The sequence below is a fragment of the Hemiscyllium ocellatum genome, unplaced genomic scaffold, assembly GCF_020745735.1.
Source record: "Hemiscyllium ocellatum isolate sHemOce1 unplaced genomic scaffold, sHemOce1.pat.X.cur. R1, whole genome shotgun sequence".
NCBI lineage: Eukaryota > Metazoa > Chordata > Chondrichthyes > Orectolobiformes > Hemiscylliidae > Hemiscyllium > Hemiscyllium ocellatum.
The window spans coordinates 203,124-225,233 of record NW_026867603.1 but is presented as its reverse complement, the minus strand read 5'-3'; the positions used below and the strand labels follow the sequence as shown (position 1 = coordinate 225,233).

At 61.8% G+C, this 22,110-nt stretch overlaps 1 protein-coding gene across 1 annotated transcript; it reads left to right on the top strand.

Moving 5' to 3' along the window:
• The first annotated feature begins 48 nt into the window (after positions 1–48).
• Positions 49–17,080, top strand: imp4 (IMP U3 small nucleolar ribonucleoprotein 4). Its single transcript, XM_060822485.1, has 9 exons — positions 49–135; positions 2,551–2,659; positions 5,377–5,460; positions 6,940–7,049; positions 7,168–7,300; positions 8,573–8,727; positions 9,269–9,363; positions 14,669–14,742; positions 16,389–17,080. The coding sequence occupies exons 1-9, from the start codon at positions 133–135 to the stop codon at positions 16,526–16,528; spliced, it is 903 nt and encodes a 300-aa protein (XP_060678468.1). The 5' UTR covers positions 49–132; the 3' UTR covers positions 16,529–17,080.
• Positions 17,081–22,110: the final 5,030 nt, after the last annotated feature.

Here is a 22,110-nt window from a genome sequence, read left to right as displayed (position 1 = left end):
CAAGGACACGGCGGCTCCAGCCCCGACCGTTAGCAGCGAAGGGCGCGCGCAGGAGCGTCGGATTGGTCCCAGAATCAACCAATGGCGTGGCTTGGTACTGGGTCAGTGTGAAGTTGGTCTTCAGCAGGAAGCATGGTGAGGGGAGGGGGGAATGAACTGGGGGGGAGGGGGAGGGGGAGGGGGAGGAGAGGGGGGAATGAACTGGGGGGGAGGGGGAGGAGAGGGGGGAATGAACTGGGGGGGGGAATGAACTGGGGGGAGGGGGAGGAGAGGGGGGAATGAACTGGGGGGGAGGGGGAGGAGAGGGGGGAATGAACTGGGGGGGGGAATGAACTGGGGGGAGGGGGAGGAGAGGGGGGAATGAACGGGGGGGAGGGGAGGGGGAATGAACGGGGGGGGAGGGGGAGGAGAGGGGGGAATGAACGGGGGGGGGGGGGGGAGGGGAGGGGGGAATGAACGGGGGGGGAGGGGAGGGGGGAATGAACGGGGGGGGAGGGGAGGGGGGAATGAACGGGGGGGGAGGGGAGGGGGGAATGAACGGGGGGGGAGGGGGGAATGAACGGGGGGGGAGGGGAGGGGGGAATGAACGGGGGGGAGGGGAGGGGGGAATGAACGGGGGGGAGGGGAGGGGGGAATGAACGGGGGGGAGGGGAGGGGGGAATGAACGGGGGGGAGGGGAGGGGGGAATGAACTGGGGGGGGAGGGGGGGAATGAACTGGGGGGGAGAGGGGGGAATGAACTGGGGGGGAGGGGGAGGGGAGGGGGGGAATGAACTGGGGGGGAGGGGGAGGAGAGGGGGGAATGAACTGGGGGGAGGGGGAGGAGAGGGGGGAATGAACTGGGGAGAGGGGGGAATGAACGGGGGGGAGGGGAGGGGGGGAATGAACGGGGGGGAGGGGAGGGGGGGAATGAACGGAGGGGAGGGGGGGAATGAACGGGGGGGAGGGGAGGGGGGGAATGAACGGGGGGGAGGGGAGGGGGGAATGAACGGGGGGGAGGGGAGGGGGGGAATGAACTGGGGGGAGGGGGAGGAGAGGGGGGAATGAACGGGGGGGAGGGGAGGGGGGGAATGAACTGGGGGGAGGGGGAGGAGAGGGGGGAATGAACGGGGGGGAGGGGAGGGGGGGAATGAACTGGGGGGGAGGGGAGGGGGGAATGAATGGAGGGGGGAGGGGGGAATGAACTGGGGGGGAGGGGAGGGGAGGGGGGAATGAACTGGAGGGGGGAGGGGGGGAATGAACTGGAGGGGGGAGGGGGGGAATGAACTGGGGGGGAGGGGAGGGGAGGGAATGAACTGGAGGGGAGGGGAGGGGGGAATGAACTGGGGGGGAGGGGAGGGGGGGAATGAACTGGGGGGGAGGGGAGGGGGGGAATGAACTGGAGGGGAGGGGGGGAATGAACTGGGGGGGGAGGGGGGGAATGAACTGGAGGGGAGGGGGAATGAACTGGGGGGAATGAACTGGGGGTGTGGGGGGGGGGAATGAACTGGGGGGGGGGAGGGGGGGAATGAACTGGGAGGGGAGGGGGGAATGAACTGGGAGGGGAGGGGGGAATGAACTGGGGGGGAGAGGGGTTGAACTGGGGGGGAGGGGGGATGAACTGGGGGGAAGGGGAGGGGGAATGAACTGGGGGGGAGGGGAGGAGGGAATGAACTGGAGGGGGAGGGGGGAATGAACTGGGGGGAGGGGAGGAATGAACTGGGGGGGAGGGGAGGGGATGGGGGGAATGAACTGGGGGGGAGGGGGGAATGAACTGGGGGGGAGGGGAGGGTGGATGAACGGGGGAGGGGAGAGGGGATGAACTGGGGGGAGGGGGGAATGAACTGGAGGGGGAATGAACTGGGGGGGGAGGGGATGAACTGGGGGGGAGGGGTGGAGGAATGAACTGGGGGGGAGGGGAGGAGGAGTGAACTGGGGGAGGGGGGAATGAACTGGGGAGGGGAGGGAATGAGCGAAGGGAGTGAGGGGATGGAGGGGCAAGAATGAGTGGAGGGAGGTGGGTGAGTGGATAAGGGTGGGGGGGTTAAGTGGGGCAGGAGAGGGTGGGAAGGAGGAAGATATTGGTGGGGAGTGGGAGGGCGGGAGGGGGTGGAGAGAATGTGGTGTGGGTAGTGGAATTGTAAGTGAGGTGGCGGGGGGGAGGGTAAGATATTGAGGAAGGCGAAAGGAGCGAAATGCAAAGGGTGGCCATCTCCCCCAGCAGCTCTGCTCAGGATGTGAGGTGTGCAGCCGCTGAAGGATGCTGCTGAGAGTCTGTTACTGTCGAGGGAATGATTCGCCTCGCTCCTCAGAGGGTGTTGCTTGCCACCGCCCTTCCCTGGTGCAGATACCTGGATCGCTTACCCCGGCCCTGGTTTGGGGGTTTTAAATTGTGATCGTCGCAGCCAGAGAACGCTCGCTGCTGTGTGATCGCGTCTACTTGTCGACCTTCGCTATTGGTCTTCTGCTTGTGGTCATCCCCTTTGCATCTTGTTCCTATTCCTCGCTGAGGTTGTGTGTGGGGCTGCCCTGCGTGCTCTCATTGACCTGATCTCCCATTGACCCTGTCCAGCTGCGTCGTGAGGCGAGAATGCGGAGGGAATACCTCTACCGTAAGGCGCAGGAGGACAGGCTGCGGAGCATCGACGAGAAGAAACAGCAGCTCAAACACGCGCTCGAAGGTGAGATCCAATCACGTGCAGGGCTCGGGCTTCTGGGCTCTGAGGGTGGGGGAGCTTTGCTCCTGATCTCAACCTGGGTGGTACCCGACCCAGGAGCCTTTGAAATGGTTTCTAATCGAACTCCAGAGCTGCCACTAAATAGCTCGGGGGTGGGCACTGCTGCCACACCACGCCAGGGTCCCAGGTTCGAACCCGCCCTCGGGTGGGTCGTCTGTATGGGGTTAGGACATTCTCCCAGGGTTTCCTCCCACATGTCCAAACGGTGGTTGACGAAACCTCGGGAGAGCTGCCTGTGCTCGCTCGTGCTCTGTCTCCCGCACTCCCACGGCAAAGTGGTTGACTCCTCACTGCCCTCTGAAATGACCCCATTGAGTTCGGGGTCAGTCGGGGAGGGGGACAGAGCAGGATTCGAATCGCTACAGCGTGGAAACAGGCCCTTCAGTCCAACGGGTCCACACCGACCCGACGAAGAGTAACCCACTCGGACCCATTCCCCTACCGCATCATCCTAGGTTTACCCTGTGATTAATGTACACCTCCCTGGGCACTACGGCGACAATTTAGCACGGCCTATCCACCCTAACCTGCACATCCCTGGGCACTACGGGACAATTTAGCACGGCCAATCCACCCGAACCTGTACATCCCTGGGCACTACGGGGACAATTTAGCACGGGCAATCCCACCCTAACCCGCACATCCCTGAGCACTATGAGGAAATTTAGCACGGCCAATCCACCCTAACCCGCACATCCCTGGGCACTACGGGGACAATTTAGCACGGCCAATCCACCCTAACCTGCACATCCCTGGGCACTACGGGGACAATTTAGCACGGCCAATCCCCCCTAACCTGCACATCCCTGGGCACTACGGGGACAATTTAGCACGGCCAATCCCCCTAACCTGCACATCCCTGGGCACTACGGGGACAATTTAGCACGGCCAATCCACCCTAACTGCACATCCCTGGGCACTACGGGACAATTTAGCACGGCCAATCCACCCGAACCTGTACATTCCTGGGCACTACGGGGACAATTTAGCACGGCCAATCCACCCTAACCGCACATCCCTGGGCACTACGGGGACAATTTAGCACGGCCAATCCACCCTAACCTGCACATCCCTGGGCACTACGGGGACAATTTAGCACGGCCAATCCCCCCTAACCTGCACATCCCTGGGCACTACGGGGACAATTTAGCACGGCCAATCCCCCCTAACCTGCACATCCTGGGCACTACGGGGACAATTTAGCACGGCCAGTCCACCCTAACCTGCACATCTTTGGACTGTGGGAGGAAACCGGAGCTCCCGGAGGAACCCCACGCAGACACGGGGAGGGGAGAATGTGCAAACTCCGCTCAGTCACTCGAGTGCAGCAATCGAACCGGGTCCCTGGCGCTGTGAGGCAGCGGCACTAACCACTGAGCCACTGTGTCGCCCCCACGGCAGGTTCTGACTTGGGAGGCTGGAGCACGGAGGTTGTGAGTGCTGCTTTGCGAACGGCGCAGAGTCAAAGGGCCCAAGGGCCTTTCTCTGTCTCTAAATGGCGGGCAACCGGGAGATCGGGTCAGGTCCTTCTTACAGACTGAGGTGAGGTGTCATTGTACCAGCCTCCACCACTTCCTCACACATACCACCGTCTGTGTGAAAGCTTTGCCCCTTGGTCCCTTTTATATCTTTACCCCTCTCACCCTAAAACAATGCCTTCTACATGTGGGCTCCCCCACCCCAGGGGGAAAAGACCTTGTCTATTTACCCCATGATTTTATAAGCTGATATGTATCACCCCACCCTCTACATGAAAAAGAAGCCCCTTGGGTCCCTCCTGTATCTTTTGTCTATCCTCCACCTCTCTCGGCCATGGGTTCCAGATTCTTCCTCTCCCCCACCTCTGTTTTTAAAAAAAAAACACTTGCCCCTTGTTTGATCCTTCGCGGCCCTCACCTTTAAATCTCTACCGCCTAGTTTCAACTCTGGGGGGGTGGGGAGGGAACGAAACAACGTCAGCCCTGTCTGTGCATCTCGTTGACTTGGACCGAGTCTCCAATCCCAGAGAAGACAGCTCCGATTTTTCCCAGCCTCCTCCTCCTCCTCATCCGTGGGCGGCACGGTGGCACAGTGGTTAGCACTGCTGCCTCACAGCGCCTGTAGACCGGGTTCAATTCCCGACTCAGGCGACTGACTGTGTGGAGTTTGCACGTTCTCCCCGTGTCTGCGTGGGTTTCCTCCGGGTGCTCCGGTTTCCTCCCACAGTCCAAAGATGTGCGGCTCAGGTGAATTGGCCATGCTAAATTGCCCGTAGTGTTAGGTAAGGGTAAATGTAGGGGTATGGGTGGGTTGCGCTTCGGCGGGTCGGTGTGGACTTGTTGGGCCGGAGGGCCTGTTTCCACACTGTAAGTCTAATCTAATCTAATCCTTGAAGTTCACAGGATGGCCAGACGTGAGGGAAAGAGACTTGGCCTCCTTTCCTGCGGGCGGTTGGCCAACCAGATGGGACTTAACGGCGATTGGCTCAAGTATTTTAACGCCCCCCCTCCCCATGATCCCCGTGGGTCTTGACGCCACGTGTCTGCTTGCACCTCTCTGTTACTAGGCCCGTTCCCGTCCCCTCCCCATGTGGGGTGGGTGGGCGAGGGTCCCGCGGTTGCCACGGTTACCCAGGCACTCAGGTTAACGGCTCCCTCCCTCCCTGAACCCCCTCCCCGCAGAAAACCGCCTGATCCCCACGGAGCTGCGACGCGAGGCGCTGGAGCTGCAGAAGGTGCTGGAGTACGACGACGAGGGGGGCGAAGGTGAGCCCAGCCCACCCCCCCACCTCAGGGGGTGGGGGGAGGGGAATAGCAGAACGGGAGATTCGCGGGAAGGGAAGGTGGGGGTATGGTGAGATGGGGGAGGTGCAGTACGCACTGGTCAAGCTGGGTGGGTGGGGGTGTAGCGTGGGGCAGAGAGTGTGCGCGAGGAGCGGATAAGCGTGGGCCCTGGGGTGGCGATAAGGTTTGGGGTGGGGGGTGCGGTGCCCGGTTGGGGGATTGCGGTGAGGGGGCATTGTCTGGTTGGGGGATTGCGGTGAGGGGGGGCGGTGCCCGGTTGGGGGATTGCGGTGAGGGGGGGTGGTGCCCGGATTGGGGATTGCGGTGAGGGGGGGCGGTGCCCGGTTGGGGGATTGCGGTGAGGGGGGGCGGTGCCCGGTTGGAGGATCGCGATGAGGGGTGCGGTGTCTGGTTGAAGGATCGCGGTGAGGGGGTGCGGTGCCCGGTTGGGGGATTGCGGTGAGGGGGGGTGGTGGTGCCCGGTTGGGGGATTGCGGTGAGGGGGGGTGGTGGTGCCCGGTTGGGGGATTGCGGTGAGGGGGGGCGGTGCCCGGTTGGGGGATTGCGGTGAGGGGGGGCGGTGCCCGGTTGGGGGATTGCGGTGAGGGGGGGGTGGTGGTGCCCGGTTGGGGGATTGCGGTGAGGGGGGGTGGTGGTGGTGCCCGGATTGGGGATCGCGGTGAGGGAGGGGCGGTGCCCGGTTGGAGGATCGTGGTGGGGGAGGGGCGGTGCCCGGTTGGGGATCGCGGTGAGGGGGGCGGTGCCCGGTTGGGGATTGCGGTGAGGGGGGGTGGTGGTGGTGCCCGGATTGGGGATCGCGGTGAGGGAGGGGCGGTGCCCGGTTGGAGGATCGTGGTGGGGGAGGGGCGGTGCCCGGTTGGGGATCGCGGTGAGGGGGGCGGTGCCCGGTTGGGGATCGCGGTGAGGGGGGCGGTGCCCGCTTGGGGATCGCGGTGAGCGGGGTGGTGCCCGCTTGGGGATCGCGGTGAGCTGGGCGGTGCCCGCTTGGGGATCGCGGTGAGGGGGGCGGTGCCCGCTTGGGGATCGCGGTGAGGGGGGCGGTGCCCGCTTGGGGATCGCGGTGAGGGGGCGGTGCCCGGTTGGGGATCGCGGTGAGGGGGGCGGTGCCCGGTTGGAGGATCGCGGTGAGGAGGGGCGGTGCCCAGTTGGGGGATCGCGGTGGGTGGGGTGCGGTGCCCGGTTGGAGGATTGCGGTGAGGAGGGGCGGTGCCCAGTTGGGGGATCACGGTGGGGGCTGCTGTGCACGGTTGGGGGATTGCGGTGAGGGGGTGTGATGCCCGGTTGGGGGATTGCGGTGAGGAGGGGCGGTGCCCGGTTGGGTGATTGCGGAGTGGGGGGGTGGTGGTGCCCGGTTGGGGGGTTGCGGTGATGTGTGCGGTGCCCGGTTGTGGTTGGTCTCTGTGTGCCGCGGTTCCCTCACTAACCCATCGCCCGTCTCAGGGGTGAGCACCCAGATTGATGACGAGTACAAGTGGGCTGGCGTGGAAGATCCCAAGATCATGGTGACCACCTCGCGGGACCCCAGCTCCAAACTCAAGCAGTTCGCCAAGGTGAGAGCGCGGGGCACTGCCGCGGTGGTGGGGGGGGGGAGGTGGCTGCCTGCATCGGGTTGGAGCCGTGAGTCTCTGGCCGTCTCTCAGTCCGTGGCCTTTTCCGTCTTTGTTTCAGGAAGTCAAGCTGATTTTCCCAAACGGCCAACGCATGAACCGAGGGAAACATGACATCGGCGCGCTGGTGCGGGCGTGCAAGGCCGGAGGGGTGACCGACCTGGTCATCGTTCACGAGCACAGAGGGGTACCAGGTCAGGCACTGCGCAGCTCGCGTTAGCCAGGGGCGCGCTGGGTCACTGGGCATCCACCGTCACAAATGATGGGCGCGGGATTACGGAGAGCACGGTGGCTCAGTGGTTGGCACCACTGCCTCACGGCGCCAGGCGCCTGGGTTCGATTCCAGCCTCGGGCGACTGTGTGTGTGGAGTTTGCACATCCTCCCCGTGTCTGCGTGGGTTTCCTCCGGGTGCTCCGGTTTCCTCCCCAGTCCAAAGATGTGCAGGTTAGGGTGGATTGGCCGTGCTAAATTGTCCCCGTAGTGCCCAGGGATGTGCGGGTTAGGGTGGATTGGCCGTGCTAAATTGTCCCGTAGTGCCCAGGAATGTGCAGGTTAGGGTGGATTGGCCGTGCTAAATTGTCCACATGGTGCCCGGGGATGTGCAGGTTAGGGTGGATTGGCCGTGCTAAATTGTCCCCGTAGTGCCCAGGGATGTGCAGGTTAGGGTGGATTGGCCGTGCTAAATTGTCCCGTAGTGCCCAGGGATGTGCAGGTTAGGGTGGATTGGCCGTGCGAAATGCCGGGGTAGGGTCGGGAGAGTGAGTCTGTGTTAACTGTTCTTGGGGGGGTCGGCTCAGCCATCTTTGGCCGAATGGCCCATGATAGAATTCTTGGCAAGGTACCTCGTGTAAGTACTTCACAGTAGTAATTGAGAGTGAAATCCGAAAACCCCTGGAACCCCGGGGGATTCGAACACCCCCTGTCGACGTGGTGTGGATGGCGAACGTGCAAACTCCACGTGGTCAGTCACCCGATTGAGTTGAATCACACCCGTGAGGCAGCAGCAGCGCTAACCACTGAAACGCCCTGTACCCAACGGTTGCAGGAGGAATAGCTACAGCCAGCACGCTCGATTTGGAGAAAGGAGCGCACTCGTCAGCTTGGGAGTTTGCAAATACAATGCTCCTTTCTCGAGGAACTGGCAATGATGAGCCATTTCGGCCGAATGATGAAGAGGCTGGGATTTATTATCAAGGAACTCTCTCGCAAAGCATGACGTTATTAGAACCACGCGCATCTTCACGAAAGGGCTGACCTCTTTGACGAATCAATGGGCGCGTTTTTCCAGAACGCAACTCTGGAGGGTAGACACAGGGGGTGTCAGTAGATGTACTCTATTGGGCTGTCAGTGCGACACCGCAGGCCCAAGGAAGGGCTGAGGTGTTGAGGGTGAAGAGATTGGCTAACCTTTTTTCTTTTTTTCTCTTCTCTCTCCCTCCTCCGTTCCGTCCTTTACTCCCCCCAGACGGGCTGGTGGTCTGCCACCTACCCTTTGGTCCCACCGCGTACTTCACCCTCGCCAACGTGGTGATGCGTCACGACATCCCAAAGATTGGCACCATGTCCGAGGCCTACCCGCACCTCATCTTCCACAACCTGACCTCAAAGCTAGGCCTGAGGGTAGGTACCACAGGGTGTTTGGGGGGGAAGGGTGCGAGGGAGAGTGGGGGTTGGGGAAGGGAGCGGAGGAGGTTTCCGTGCCTGTCCGGGGAAAACCAAAGCTCCAGGTTAGGGTGGATTGGCCGTGCTAAATTGTCCCGTAGTGCCCAGGGATGTGCAGGTTAGGGTGGGATTGGCCGTGCTAAATTGTCCCGTAGTGCCCAGGGATGTGCAGGTTAGGGTGGATTGGCCGTGCTAAATTGTCCCCATAGTGCCAGGGATGTGCGGGTTAGGGTGGATTGGCCGTGCTAAATTGTCCCGTAGTGCCCAGGGATGTGCAGGTTCGGGTGGATTGGCCGTGCTAAATTGTCCCCGTAGTGCCCAGGGATGTACAGGTTAGGGTGGGTTAATCAGAGGTAAATGTACAGTAATAGGGGTGGGGAAGGAGTCTGGGCGGGTTACTCTTCGGAGGGTCGGTGTGGACTCGTCAGGCCAAAGGGCCTGTTTCCCCACTGTCGGGATTCTCGGATTCTGTGCTGACAGCTGCTTTGTCATTTTGCAGGTCACCAGTATCCTCAAGTATTTATTCCCCGTCCCGAAGGAAGACAGCAAAAGAGTAATCACATTCGCTAACCAGGATGACTTCATCTCTTTCAGGTACGTGTTGGGTGGGAATCCGTCCGTGTGTGGGGTGGGGCTCGATTTTAATTTAATTTATTACTGTCACATCTACCTCGGGACAGTGAGAACGACCTGTTTTGCGTACAGTGCAGGCAGGACGCGCTGTGCAAGAACAGAGCGGGGAATAAGATGTCAGGGAAGGCAAGGTAGCGGTCCGTTCAGGAGTCTGATTACAAAGGGGAAGCAGCAGTTCTTCAATCGGTTGGCCTGTGTGTCTGCGCTTCTGCCCGATGAAGGAGGCGATCACCGGGGTGGGAGGGGGCCTTGATGTCTTCCCGAGGCAGCGCGAGGTGGAGACGTCAGGTGGAAGGTCGGTTCCCAGCGCCAGGTTCGATTCCAGCCTCGGGAGACTGTCTGGGTGGGGTTTGCACGTTCTCACCCCACCGTGTCCGTGTGGGTTTTGTCTGGAGATCCCGAAGACGTGCAGGTCGGGGTGGACCGGGCAAAAGCCAGGACAACAGATGCCGGAGATCAGAGTCTAGAGTGTGGTGCTGGAAAAGCACAGCCGGTCAGGCAGCGTTCGAGGAGCAGGAGAGTCGATGTTTCGGGTGAATGCCCTTCCTGATGAAGGGCTCCGGCCCGAAACGTTGACTCGCCTGCTCCTTGGGGTGAATTGGCCGTGCTAAATTGCTCATAGTGTTCAGGGACGTGTAGGTGAGGTAGATTAGTCAGGGCTAAGTAGAAGGATAGAATAAAAGAATCCTGACAGTATGGAAACTGGCCCTTCAGCCCAATGAGTCCATACCGACCCTCTGAAGATAACCCACTCAGACCCATTCCCCTACCCCCTCACTCTACATTTACTCCTGACTAATCACCTCCGTTACACATCCCGGAACACACTAGTCAATTTAGCACGGACCATCCACCCTAACCTGCACATCCCTGGGCACTACGGGGACAATTTAGCACGGACCATCCACCCTAACCTGCACATCCCTGGGCACTACGGGGACAATTTAGCACGGACCATCCACCCTAACCTGCACATCCCATGGTGGATTGGCTGTGCTAAATTGTGCCGTAGTGCCCAGGGATGAGCAGTTTGGCCATGGGGAATGCAGGGTTACAAGGATAGGGGTGTGCTTCTGGGTGAGCTGCTGTTTGAGGGATCAGTGTGCATCCGATGGGCTGAGGGACACAGTCTGGATTCTGCTATCACCGTTCCTGAGGGAGGAAATACTCGCCGTGGAAGGGAAAGGTTCAGTGGGCTAAATTTCCCCTTAATGCGGGTCTGCCCGCAAGGGGAGGTTGATGGTCTTCCTGCATTCTGTAGCGTTTGGGTGAATGGGAGGTAATTTATTCACACGTGAAGTTAGAGGGTGTTAGGCTGGACAGCAGCAACTGAGCGTGGCCAATGGACTGAGAAGTCTGTATGCAAGCCAACAGTGTTCCCCATTGTGCCACGTCCCTCTTTCGATTGGTGGCTCTTCATCCTTGGCTTCCCATTGGCTGCTCCCCTGCCCTGGCGTTGCTAGGGGGCCGAGAGCAGTGCTTCATGGGAGGATTAGGTAGAAGGTCAGGTGGCCCCCATCCCTCACTGTGCGGGCGACGGTGGGAGAGTGGCAAAACCGGCCACTCTCTGGCCTGGGGGAGGGGGGCGCAGATAGGATCCGAAGCAGGTTAGCAGCTGCCAGGGGGGGCACTTTGTCGTGGGGTGGGTGACCGTAGTTCTGCCCGTATTTTAAAATAGCGATGGAAAAGGATCGACGGGATCTAAAAGTTGGAAGTTTTAAATTGGAGGGAGGACAATTTTATCACCCCAAGGCAAGTCCTTTGGAAGGTGGATTGGGGGCGGATGTTTGCAATTAAAGGGAAGCCTTTAGAAATGAGGTAATGTGGAACATTCTAGAGCCCTCGATGTTGCGCCGATCTGTGGCACCAATCTGAAACCCCTCTCTCCTACACCATTCCATTCTCACCCATATGCCCATCCAATGCCCATTTAAATGCCCCTAAAGTTGGCCAGTCTACTCCTGTTACAGACAGTGTGTTCCACGCCCCCTCCTACTCTCTGAGTAAAGAAACTCCCTCTGCCCTCTGTCCTGTATCTATCACCCCCTCAGTTTAAAGCTGTGTCCCCTCGTGCTAGCCATCACCATCCGAGGGAAAAGCCTCTCCCTGACCACGAGGGTCCAGAGAGCGTGTGTTCCTGTTCAGGCTGGTAGGCCTGGGGAAGGTTGGGTGACTAGAAAAATTGAGGTTTAGATTAAGAATAAGAAGGAAGCGTATGTCGGGTATCGTGAGCTGAGATTAGATTTCCTTACAGTGTGGAAACAGGCCCTTCAGCCCAACCAGTCCACACTGACCCTCCGAAGAGTAACCCACCCAGAACCATTACCCTCTGACTAATGCACCTAACACAATTTAGCATGGCCAATTCACCCTGACCTGCACGTCTTTGGACTGTGGGAGGAAACCGGAGCACCCGGAGGAAACCCACACAGACACGGGGAAAACGTGCAAACTCCACACAGACAGTCGCCCGAGGCTGGAATCGAACCGGGACCCTGGTGCTGTGAGGCAGCAGTGCTGACCACTGAGCCACCGTGCGATCAAGTGAATTCTTAGAGTGTAAAGGCTGGAAGGAAATCAGGAGGGTGAAAAAGGGACATGAGATAGCTTTGGCAAATAGGGTTAAGGGGAATCCAAAGGGATTTTATAAATAAGTTCAGGGCAAAAGGGTAACTTGGGAGAAAACAGGGCCCATTAAAGGTCAGCAATGCAGCCTACGTGTGGAATCGCAGGAGAGAGATCAGATCCGATTCCCTACAGTGTGGAAACAGGCCCTTCGGCCCAACAAGTCCACACCGACCCTCCGAAGAGTAACCTACCCAGACCCACCTCCCTCCAACTAACGCCTTGGACAATTTAGCACGGCCGATCCACCCTGACCTGCCCCTAGGGGAGGTGCTAAACAAGAGTTTTGGGGTGGCGAAGGATATGGAAGGTGGAAAACTTGGGAAATAAATCGCGACTTCTTGAAACTAAGAGGAGGGAGGGAGTCGTGAGTTGCCCCCTCCCCGGCGGACCCGGTAAGTGATGGCGAAAACCAGGCAGTCCTTCAGCCCGCTGTGAAGCCGACTGGGTGGATTAGCCGTGGGAAGGGCGGGCTGGCAGGGATGGGGCAGGGGTTGGGTCTGGCTTTAACACTGGGCGAAAGGGAGGACTGCAGACGCTGGAGGTCAGAGTCTAGATTAGAGCGGTGCTGGAAAAGCACAGCAGGTCAGGCAGCGTCCGAGGGGCAGGAGAATCGACGTTTCGGGCAAAGGCCCTTCCTGATGATGGGGGGGAGGGGAGGGTGAGGACGGGGGGGGGAGGAGGGTGAGTGAGGACAGGGGGAGGGTGAGGGAGGACGGGGGGAGGGGAGGGTGAGGATGGGGGGAGTGAGGATGGGGGGAGGGTGAGTGAGGACGGGGGGAGGGAGGACGGGGGAGGGTGAGGGAGGACGGGGGGAGGGAGGACGGGGGGAGGGTGAGGGAGGACGGGGTGAGGGAGGATGGGGGGAGGGAGGACGGGGGGAGGGTGAGGGAGGACGGGGGGAGGGAGGACGGGGGGAGGGTGAGGGAGGACGGGGGGAGGGTGAGGGAGGACGGGGGGAGGGGAGGGTGAGGATGGGGGGAGTGAGGACGGGGGGAGGGGAGGGTGAGGATGGGGGGAGTGAGGACGGAGGGAGGGTGAGGGAGGACGGAGGGAGGGTGAGTGAGGACGGGGGGAGGGTGAGGATGGGGGGAGTGAGGACGGAGGGAGGGTGAGGGAGGACGGGGGAGGGAGGACGGGGGGGAGGGTGAGGGAGGACGGGGGGAGGGAGGACGGGGGGGGAGGGTGAGGGAGGACGGGGGGAGGGGAGGGTGAGGGAGGACGGAGGGAGGGTGAGGGAGGACGGAGGGAGGGGAGGGTGAGCGAGGACGGGGGGAGGGGAGGGTGAGCGAGGACGGGGGGAGGGGAGGGTGAGCGAGGACTGGGGGAGGGGAGGGTGAGCGAGGACTGGGGGAGGGGAGGGTGAGCGAGGACTGGGGGAGGGGAGGGTGAGCGAGGACTGGGGGAGGGGAGGGTGAGCGAGGACTGGGGGAGGGGAGGGTGAGCGAGGACTGGGGGAGGGGAGGGTGAGCGAGGACTGGGGGAGGGGAGGGTGAGCGAGAACGGGGGGAGGGGAGGGTGAGCGAGGACTGGGGGAGGGGAGGGTGAGCGAGAACGGGGGGAGGGGAGGGTGAGCGAGGACTGGGGATGGGGAGGGTGAGCGAGAACGGGGGGAGGGGAGGGTGAGCGAGGACTGGGGATGGGGAGGGTGAGCGAGAACGGGGGGAGGGGAGGGTGAGCGAGGACTGGGGGAGGGGAGGGTGAGCGAGAACGGGGGGAGGGGAGGGTGAGCGAGGACTGGGGATGGGGAGGGTGAGCGAGAACGGGGGGAGGGGAGGGTGAACGAGAACGGGGGGAGGGGAAGGTGAGCGAGGACTGGGGGAGGGGAAGGTGAGCGAGGACTTGGGGAGGGGAGGGTGAGCGAGGACTTGGGGAGGGGAGGGTGAGCGAGAACGGGGGGAGGGGAGGGTGAGCGAGAACGGGGGGAGGGGAGGGTGAGCGAGAACGGGGGGAGGGGAGGGTGAGCGAGGACTGGGGGAGGGGAGGGTGAGCGAGAACGGGGGGAGGGGAGGGTGAGCGAGAACGGGGGGAGGGGAGGGTGAGCGAGAACGGGGGGAGGGGAAGGTGAGCGAGGACTGGGGGAGGGGAAGGTGAGCGAGGACTTGGGGAGGGGAGGGTGAGCGAGAACGGGGGGAGGGGAGGGTGAGCGAGGACTTGGGGAGGGGAGGGTGAGTGAAGACGGTGGGAGGGTGAGAGGATGCGTCCTTCCCCACCCCTCACGTTGCCCCCACCCCTCACGTTGCCCCCCACCCCATCGTTCTGGGCAGCACCGTGCGGATTTTGCGAAGTGAAATGCGACCACAAAAACCTGGGTTGGGCACGTTCCGAAGTGTGTGATCTCTCCAAAGTCCGTGTCCACGGCCAGAGCCGCCCCGGCTTCCGGAAGGTCTGGGGAGGGGCCGGGGTGGAACGGTCAGGGAGTCTGTGGTGCCCTGTCTCGGGCCCGGCTGGTCTCCCACCGCTCCCCGCCTGCGCGGCCGAGTCACTCTGTCCCGTGCAGGTGGTGGGGAGGAGGGGAACGGCGTCGGTCTGAGAGGTGGGCTTCTGTCAGGCTCTGCACGGGGTGGAGTTGCAGCTTGGGCCGCGGTGTGTGTGTGTCTGTGTGTGTGTCTGTAACGGTCCTCTGTCATCCTCTTCCCAGGCATCACGTCTACAAGAAGGGCGATCGCAAGAATATCGAGCTGTCTGAGGTTGGGCCCAGGTTCGAAATGAAATGTACGTGTGTTGGGGTGACCGGTCTGTTCCCTCACCTGCCCTGCCCAGTACCCTGTGGGCATCGCTTGTATATCACCGTCCCGTGGGGAGGTTACCAGAACAGGACCCAGCCGTATCGATACAGTGACTGACAAGTGCGGATCAGAGGCTGGGAATCCTGTGTCAAGTTATTCCCCAGCGCCTGTCCACTGCTCCCCACTCACTTGGAGGAGCACCGCTCCAACACTACGCCTGGTGGTAACGGCAGACTCCCGCGAGCATGGAAGTAGGCCATTTGGCCCATCTTAAGGGCATTCTATCCATCCCTGTAACCCTCCTGTGTCGAATCCACCCAGGACACTACAGGGACAATGTAACACGGCCAGTCCACACTAACCTGCACATCCCTGGGCACTACAGAGGCAATTTAGCACGGCCAACCCACCCTAACCTGTACATCCCTGAATTGTGGGAGGAAACCGGAGCACCCGGAGGAAACCCACGCAGACACTGTGTGGGAGAATGTGCATAGACAGTTGCCCGAGGGTGGGATCGAACCCAGGTCCCTGATGCTGGGAGGCAGCGGTGCTAACCACTGAGCTGCCTACCTCTGTCTTAAACGCACTCAAGAAACCGTGGTGTCCCCAGCCCTGTGTGGCCGTGTGTTCCACAGAGGCACCTCCCTCTGGCTGGAGGGATCCCTCCTCTCATCGCTGAAGGAAGGTCCCCTCACTCTGAGGCTGTGCTCTCACATCCCAGTCTCTCCCACCGGGAGGAGCATCTTACCCACGTCGGCTCTGTGCAGTTTTGGCAAGAGTTCCTTTTCCTTCTTTCCACCGGGGGGGCGGGGGGATGGGGGTGGGGGGTGGTGGCGGGGGGGTGGTGGGGGAGAGAAGTCATCATAGGCCTTACTTCTGTCCCCGTGATAGAAGCTGTGGGAGTTCAGTAACCCTACTCTCTCTCTCTCTCTCTCTCTCTCTCTCTATCTTTTTCTCTTTCTCTCTCTGTCTTTCTCTTTCTCTGTCTCTCTTTCTCTTTCTCTGTCTCTCTTTCTCTCTCTCTGTCTTTCTTTCTCTCTCTCTCTCTCTGTCTCTCTCTGTTTCTCTCTCTCTCTGTTTCTCTCTCTCTCTGTCTTTCTCTCTCTCTCTATCTTTTTCTCTTTCTCTCTCTTTCTTTCTTTTTCTCTCTCTTTCTTTCTCTCTCTCTCTCTCTCTGTCCCTCTTTCTCTCTCTCTCTCTTTCTCTCTCTGTCTCTCTTTCTCTCTCTCTCTCTGTCTCTGTCTCTCTTTCTCTCTCTCTGTCTTTTTCTCTCTCTCCCTCTCTCTCTCTGTCTCTCTTTCTCTCTCTCTCTCTTTCTCTCTCTCTCTGTCTCTCTTTCTCTCTGTCTCTCTCTCTCTCTTTCTCTCTTTCTGTCTCTCTCTCTTTCTTTCCTTTTCTTTCTCTCTTTCTGTCTCTCTCTTTCTCTTTCTCTCTCCCTTTCTCTTTCTCTCTCCCTCTCTCTCTGTCTCTCCCTCTTTCTGTCACTCTCTCTCTCTCTGTCTATCTCTCTCTCTGTCTCTCCCTCTCTGTCTCTCTCTCTGTCTCTCTTTCTTTCTCTCCCCTCCCCCTCTCTCTCTCTGTGTGACCTCCTCCCCGTCTCTCTGTCCCTTTCCTCCTCTCCCGCGGCAGTGTATCAGATTAAGCTGGGAACGCTGGAAAACGAGAGTGTCTCTGACACGGAATGGCGTTGGCACCCGTACACCAACACCGCCAAGAAGAGAGGGTACCTGAGTGTGGAGTCGGACGCATCTTCCCGCCCCCTGCCCTAGCCCGCTGCTGAGAGGGGTAGGGGGGGGAGCGACACAGTCGCTGTCGGAGCGCCTCACCGCGCGGTGAAGTGGCAGAAACGGGTTGGCGCTGGCCCCTCTCCCTGGACTGACCGACCCCGGCGTGGGTGACCACCCAGCGATCCTGTCCCTGACGGCCATTCGGACCCTGCTGCTGCTGGTCAGTGAGCGGGCTGTGGCTGGGCCCCGGGATGTGGACACTCAGCTGCCTGTCTCTTGTTGTTTCATGGCGCGGTGGGTCATCAGGGGTTAGGCTGTTCGAGTGTACCTTCACCCTCCATTCATGCTGTCTCTCCCTCACTCCCCCTCGCTGTGTCCCCCTCCCTCCCTCTCTCCCTCGCTTTGTCCCTACCTCCCTTCCTCGCTGTGTCCCTCTCTCCCTCACTGTGTCCACCTCCCTCCCTCCCTCCCTTCCTCGCTGTGTCCCCCTCCCTCCCTCGCTGTGTCCCCCTCCCTCCCTCACTGTGTCCCTCCCTCCCTCGCTGTGTCCCTCCCTCCCTCGCTGTGTCCCTCCCTCCCTCGCTGTGTCCCTCCCTCCCTCGCTGTGTCCCCCTCCCTCTCTCCCTCACTGTGTCCCCCCTCACTGTGTCCCCCCTCCCTCGCTGTGTCCCCCCCTCACTGTGTCCCCCCTCCCTCGCTGTGTCCCCCCCCCTCGCTGTGTCCCCCCCCCCTCACTGTGTCCCCCCCTCCCTCGCTGTGTCCCCCCCCTCCCTCGCTGTGTCCCTCCCTCGCTGTGTCCCTCCCTCTCTCCCTCGCTGTGTCCCTCCCTCTCTCCCTCGCTGTGTCCCTCCCCCTCTCTCCCTCGCTGTGTCCCTCCCCCTCTCTCCCTCGCTGTGTCCCTCCCTCTCCCCTCGCTGTGTCCCTCCCCCTCTCTCCCTCGCTGTGTCCCTCCCTCTCTCTCCCTCGCTGTGTCCCTCCCTCTCTCTCCCTCGCTGTGTCCCTCCCCCTCTCTCCCTCGCTGTGTCCCCCCTCCCTCTCTCCCTCGCTGTGTCCCTCCCCCTCTCTCCCTCGCTGTGTCCCTCCCCCCTCTCTCCCTCGCTGTGTCCCTCCCCCTCTCTCCCTCACTGTGTCCCTCCCCCTCTCTCCCTCGCTGTGTCCCTCCCTCTCTCCCCCTCGCTGCGTCCCTCCCTCTCTCCCTCGCTGCGTCCCTCCCTCTCTCTCCCTCGCTGCGTCCCTCCCTCTCTCTCCCTCGCTGCGTCCCTCCCTCTCTCTCCCTCGCTGTGTCCCTCCCTCTCTCTCCCTCGCTGTGTCCCTCCCTCTCTCTCCCTCGCTGTGTCCCTCCCCCTCTCTCCCTCGCTGTGTCCCTCCCTCTCTCTCCCTCGCTGTGTCCCTCCCTCTCTCTCCCTCGCTGTGTCCCTCCCCCTCTCTCCCTCGCTGTGTCCCTCCCCCTCTCTCCCTCGCTGTGTCCCTCCCCCTCTCTCCCTCGCTGTGTCCCTCCCCCCTCTCTCCCTCGCTGTGTCCCTCCCTCTCTCTCCCTCGCTGTGTCCCTCCCTCTCCCCCTCGCTGTGTCCCTCCCTCTCTCTCCCTCGCTGTGTCCCTCCCCCTCTCTCCCTCGCTGTGTCCCTCCCTCTCTCTCCCTCGCTGTGTCCCTCCCTCTCTCCCTCGCTGTGTCCCTCCCCCCCCCCCTCGCTGTGTCCCTCCCCCCCTCCCTCGCTGTGTCCCTCCCTGTCTCCCTCGCTGTGTCCCTCCCCCTCTCTCCCTCACTGTGTCCCTCCCCCTCTCTCTCCCTCGCTGTGTCCCTCCCCCTCTCTCCCTCGCTGTGTCCCTCCCCCTCTCTCCCTCACTGTGTCCCTCCCCCTCTCTCCCTCGCTGTGTCCCTCCCTCTCTCCCCCTCGCTGCGTCCCTCCCTCTCTCCCTCGCTGCGTCCCTCCCTCTCTCTCCCTCGCTGCGTCCCTCCCTCTCTCTCCCTCGCTGTGTCCCTCCCTCTCTCTCCCTCGCTGTGTCCCTCCCTCTCTCTCCCTCGCTGTGTCCCTCCCTCTCTCTCCCTCGCTGTGTCCCTCCCCCTCTCTCCCTCGCTGTGTCCCTCCCTCTCTCCCTCGCTGTGTCCCTCCCTCTCTCTCCCTCGCTGTGTCCCTCCCCCTCTCTCCCTCGCTGTGTCCCTCCCTCTCTCTCCCTCGCTGTGTCCCTCCCCCTCTCTCCCTCGCTGTGTCCCTCCCCCTCTCTCCCTCGCTGTGTCCCTCCCTCTCTCTCCCTCGCTGTGTCCCTCCCTCTCCCCCTCGCTGTGTCCCTCCCTCTCTCTCCCTCGCTGTGTCCCTCCCCCTCTCTCCCTCGCTGTGTCCCTCCCTCTCTCTCCCTCGCTGTGTCCCTCCCTCTCTCCCTCGCTGTGTCCCTCCCCCCCCCCCCCTCGCTGTGTCCCTCCCCCCCCTCCCTCGCTGTGTCCCTCCCTGTCTCCCTCGCTGTGTCCCTCCCCCTCTCTCCCTCACTGTGTCCCTCCCCCTCTCTCTCCCTCGCTGTGTCCCTCCCCCTCTCTCCCTCGCTGTGTCCCTCCCCTCTCTCCCTCACTGTGTCCCTCCCCCTCTCTCTCCCTCGCTGTGTCCCTCCCCTCTCTCTCCCTCGCTGTGTCCCTCCCTCTCTCCCTCGCTGTGTCCCTCCCTCTCTCTCCCTCGCTGTGTCCCTCCCTCTCTCTCCCTCGCTGTGTCCCTCCCCCTCTCTCCCTCGCTGTGTCCCCCCCTCCCTCACTGTGTCCCCCTCCCTCTCTCCCTCGCTGTGTCCCTCCCTCTCTCTCCCTCGCTGTGTCCCTCCCTCTCTCTCCCTCGCTGTGTCCCCCTCCCTCTCTCCCTCGCTGTGTCCCTCCCTCTCCCCCTCGCTGTGTCCCTCCCTCTCCCCCTCGCTGTGTCCCTCCCTCTCTCTCCCTCGCTGTGTCCCTCCCTCTCTCTCCCTCGCTGTGTCCCTCCCTCTCTCTCCCTCGCTGTGTCCCTCCCCCTCTCTCCCTCGCTGTGTCCCTCCCTCTCCCCCTCGCTGTGTCCCTCCCTCTCTCTCCCTCGCTGTGTCCCTCCCCCTCTCTCCCTCGCTGTGTCCCCCCCCTCCCTCGCTGTGTCCCTCCCTCTCTCTCCCTCGCTGTGTCCCTCCCTCTCTCTCCCTCGCTGCGTCCCTCCCTCTCTCTCCCTCGCTGCGTCCCTCCCTCTCTCTCCCTCGCTGTGTCCCTCCCTCTCTCTCCCTCGCTGTGTCCCTCCCTCTCTCTCCCTCGCTGTGTCCCTCCCCCTCTCTCCCTCGCTGTGTCCCCCCCCCTCCCTCGCTGTGTCCCTCCCTCTCTCTCCCTCGCTGTGTCCCTCCCTCTCTCTCCCTCGCTGTGTCCCTCCCTCTCTCTCCCTCGCTGTGTCCCTCCCTCTCTCTCCCTCGCTGTGTCCCTCCCCCTCTCTCCCTCGCTGTGTCCCCCCCTCCCTCGCTGTGTCCCTCCCTCTCTCTCCCTCGCTGTGTCCCTCCCCCTCTCTCCCTCGCTGTGTCCCTCCCCCTCTCTTCCTCACTGTGTCCCTCCCCCTCTCTCCCTCGCTGTGTCCCTCCCCCTCTCTCCCTCGCTGTGTCCCTCCCCCCCCTCCCTCGCTGTGTCCCTCCCCCTCTCTCCCTCGCTGTGTCCCTCCCCCTCTCTCCCTCGCTGCGTCCCTCCCCCTCTCTCCCTCGCTGCGTCCCTCCCTCTCTCTCCCTCGCTGTGTCCCTCCCTCTCTCTCCCTCGCTGTGTCCCTCCCTCTCCCCCTCGCTGTGTCCCTCCCCCTCTCTCCCTCGCTGTGTCCCTCCCCCTCTCTCCCTCGCTGCGTCCCTCCCTCTCTCCCTCGCTGTGTCCCCCTCCCCCTCTCTCCCTCGCTGTGTCCCCCCCTCCCTCGCTGTGTCCCTCCCCCTCTCTCCCTCGCTGTGTCCCTCCCTCTCTCTCCCTCGCTGCGTCCCTCCCTCTCTCTCCCTCGCTGTGTCCCTCCCTCTCTCCCCCTCGCTGCGTCCCTCCCCCTCTCCCCCTCGCTGCGTCCCTCCCTCTCTTCCCTCCTTTTGAATGTCTGTGTTTCTTCCTTTCCCTCCCTCCCTCCCCCCCTGCCGCCTCTATCTCTGTCCCTTTCCCCCTCTCCATCTCTGGGCGAGCGGAGGAGTTCCTCTCTGGTCTAGCTTCAGTTGTGCCCGAAACCCCAAGGGGGGAGCCGTGGAAAGTCCGAGACGCGAGCGAGCAGTGCTGGAGAAACTCATCAGGTCCCACTGTGTCGGTTGGGGGGAGAGAGAGAGAGTGCGACCCAGTGTCGAACTGGGGGAGCAGTTAAAATGGTGACCCAGAGAGGAACAGAATACCTTCGGAGCGAGCGGAGAGACTGTGCCGGATACTACGGAGGAAGGGAGGAGGGGATGCAGACTCGTGTCAGAAAGAGCCGTGCGGTGCTGCAGCGTCCGCGCGGTCCCTCTCCGCTGAGTTTTCGGCAGCACGTCCCGTCTCTGCTGATGGGTTTGACTGTCAAGAGCCCTCTCTCTGCCAGAGAGAGACGGTGCCTCCAGGACACGTGCCTCAGAATTAAAGCCTGCTCTTCCCGTCCCGCCATCTGCTCATGTTTTTGATTTCGAGCGCAGGGTGTGGTAGCCAGACCCTCGGGACAGACAAGACAGGGGAGAGGGGCTACCTCAGCGCACAGATACCCCCTTCCCTGAGAGGGTGAGGACCAGCCCACTCTGACCGTGCGGCGGTCAGGTCCATCTCAATCCGCTGATGGTTTGGGTGAAAATATGGCCGTACAGCAGCTGTTCGAATCATAGACTCCTGACAGTGTGGAAACAATGTGGGACAATTTAGCACAACCAATCCACCCTAACCTGCACATCCCTGGGCACTACGGGGACAATTTAGCACAACCAATCCACCCTAACCTGCACATCCCTGGGCACTACGGGGACAATTTAGCACGACCAATCCACCCTAACCTGCACATCCCTGGGCACGACGGGACAATTTAGCACAGCCAATCCACCCTAACCCGCACATCCGCGGGCACTATAAGGCAATTTAGCACGGCCAATCCACTAACCTGTACATCCCTGGGCACTACGGGATAATTTAGTATGGCCAATCCACCCTAACCTGCATATCCCTGGGCACTGCAGGGACAATTTAGCATGGCCAATCCACCCTAACCTGCATATCCCTGGGCACTACGGGGACAATTTAGCACGGCCAATCCACCCTAACCTGCACATCCCTGGGCACTACGGGGACAATTTAGCACGGCCAATCCACCCTGACCCACACATCCCTGGGCACTACGGGGACAATTTAGCACGGCCAATCCACCCTAACCCGCACATCCCTGGGCACTACGGGGACAATTTAGCACGGCCAATCCACCCTAACCCGCACATCCCTGGGCACTATGGAGACAATTTAGCACGGCCAATCCACCCTAACCCGCACATCCCTGGGCACTACGGGGACAATTTAGCACGGCCAATCCACCCTAACCCGCACATCCCTGGGCACTACGGGGACAATTTAGCACGGCCAATCCACCCTAACCTGCACATCCCTGGGCACTACGGGGACAATTTAGCACGGCCAATCCACTCTAACCTGCACATCCCTGGGCACTACGGGACAATTTAGT

Bases quoted from the DNA above. Each gene is read 5' to 3' on its own strand.
- imp4 (XM_060822485.1), top strand. The intron at 2,660-5,376 runs GTGAGATCCAAT...CCCTCCCCGCAG, and splicing joins GCTCAAACACGCGCTCGAAG to AAAACCGCCTGATCCCCACG. The intron at 8,728-9,268 runs GTAGGTACCACA...GTCATTTTGCAG, and splicing joins CCTCAAAGCTAGGCCTGAGG to GTCACCAGTATCCTCAAGTA.